The 2,097-nt window shown below is 38.7% G+C and overlaps 1 protein-coding gene across 1 annotated transcript; it reads left to right on the top strand.

Moving 5' to 3' along the window:
* Positions 1–122: 122 nt before the first annotated feature.
* LOC118757451 (ATP-dependent DNA helicase PIF1-like) lies at positions 123–1,889 on the top strand. Its single transcript, XM_036492161.1, has one exon. The coding sequence runs from the start codon at positions 123–125 to the stop codon at positions 1,887–1,889; it is 1,767 nt and encodes a 588-aa protein (XP_036348054.1).
* Positions 1,890–2,097: the final 208 nt, after the last annotated feature.

Below are 2,097 nucleotides of genomic sequence, written 5' to 3'. Positions count from 1 at the left end.
TATTTGAGCCACACTACACAAAACCGCCAGTTATAAATGAAGAGAGCATCGATACCGATGCTTATGCACCGCACGAGCAAACAACAAGAAGGCGTCTTATAACTTTAACAGACAACACCAAAATGACTATTAGAAACACGCCAGCTGTAGTACGGGTACCTAACTTCGTAGCAGCTTCTGATCCAGAGTCATATTATTACAGTTTACTAATTCAGTATGTGCCGTATCGCAATGAGGCCGAACTTTTAGGAGAATTTAATAGTGCCAGAGATGCGTTTCTCGCCAACGAAGAAAGTTTAAGACAAACAAACGCCTACTTGGAAATATATCGTGAACGTGACAGGCAGCTTGAAAATGCATTCGCGCAAGTACACGCATTTCAGATACTGGAACACGCAGAACCGATGGAACTAGACCATGAAGAAGAAGTTTCTTATTTGCCAATGAATGAAGACCAGTTCTTACAGGCTAAGCAGTCTATGAATGCAGGACAAAAGGAAATTTTTACATTAGTTACCCAGTCCATACAAAATCAAATGTCAGGTGCTGAAGAACGTTTAAAAATATTCTTTACAGGAGGAGCTGGTGTGGGCAAGACTTTTCTATTAAAGTTATTACGAGACCAAATTAATAGGTGCTACGCAAAGGATGCGGTTAAAGTCTGCTCACTAACAGGAGTTGCAGCTAGATTAATAAATGGAGCTACGATACACAGTACTTTAAAATTGCCTGTAAAGAAAGACGGTCGCATAACAGGTATGTCACCACTGTCCGGAAACTATTTGCGAATAATGAGGCAACAATGGCATCAGACAGAATTTTTGATTGTCGACGAGATTTCCATGGTGTCTTATCAAATGTTATGCATGATGGACGCTCGATTAAGGCAAATTAAGAACTGTGAAAATGAGTTTTTTGGAGGAGTAAACGTATTACTTTTCGGTGATCTTTTACAACTGCCTCCTATAAAACGATCAGGAACACCTGTTTTCAAACAGCCAAAACATCTCCAACCAGCTACACATCTCTGGCGTTTATTCACGCTGTGTGAATTAACTGAAAATATGCGTCAGCAAGGTGACCAGACTTTTATTGATATTTTGAATGCTTTGAGAGTCGGTGAGCTAACAACCCAACATTTTAGTATTTTAATGGGAAGACTTCTTCAAGACACGAGTGATGAGTTTGCAATAGACAAAGCGTTAAGGGTATACCCCACAAATCAACAAGTTAATGACCACAACTCTGCTGTATTGAATTTGTACAGAAATAATGGTGCTCGCATTTACAAAATAAAAGCGCAGGATCAGCTAGTACACGCCACACGAAATGCAGACAATGTGGATATAGCTACTATAATACCAGCTGATATCAACAAAACTGGGGGTTTACCAGCGGAACTGGAAATATTTGTGGGGGCAAAAGTTATGCTACGGTCCAATATTGACGTTTCAAAGGGATTAGTAAATGGCGCTATAGGCTACATCAACGAAATCGTTTGGCCTCAATTTCGTCGAACTCAGATGTATGCAACAGATGTACCTTCCGTCCGAATTGATTTCGCAAGAGACGGAGTACATCTTATACACCCGAAAGCCATACAGTTTCCAGCTAAGTACAATTACGGGACGGCTGAAAGAAGAATGTTGCCTTTAATACTATCATGGGCTTCTACAATACATAAAATGCAGGGCAGCACTGTGGATCACGCAGTCGTATACTTAGGTGCGAAACTGTTTGAAGAAGGTCAAGCCTACGTGGCTCTTAGTAGAGTAAGAGCTTTGCAGGGACTACGTATAGAGGCGTTGGACTGCAATAAACTAACGGGCAAGAAACCTTGCAATAATGAAGCACTAAATGAATTAAACAGAATGCGAAATAAAAACTAAAAACTAGAAAATAAAAATAGGTAAAAAAACTTTTTAAGTTAAACGGTTTTATGTTAAACATACATTGCAATGTTTAAGATAAATGTACTAAAAACCAAAAAATAATAAAATAGATACAGTCGTGGGAATTATAAACATATGCATAGACTAGACTAAAATAAAACCGTGGGGCACGTTTAACTTAAAAAGTTTTTTTACCTATTTTTAT

The sequence above is a fragment of the Rhagoletis pomonella genome, unplaced genomic scaffold (genome assembly GCF_013731165.1).
Source record: "Rhagoletis pomonella isolate Grant_MI unplaced genomic scaffold, Rhpom_1.0 Rhpom_scaffold_18169, whole genome shotgun sequence".
Taxonomy (NCBI): Eukaryota; Metazoa; Arthropoda; class Insecta; order Diptera; family Tephritidae; genus Rhagoletis; species Rhagoletis pomonella.
The sequence above is the reverse complement of the archived record's forward strand: the minus strand, read 5'-3'. Positions and strand labels throughout refer to the sequence as shown.

Bases quoted from the DNA above. Each gene is read 5' to 3' on its own strand.
- LOC118757451 (XM_036492161.1), top strand. From the start codon at position 123: ATGACTATTAGAAACACGCCAGCTGTAGTACGGGTACCTAACTTCGTA.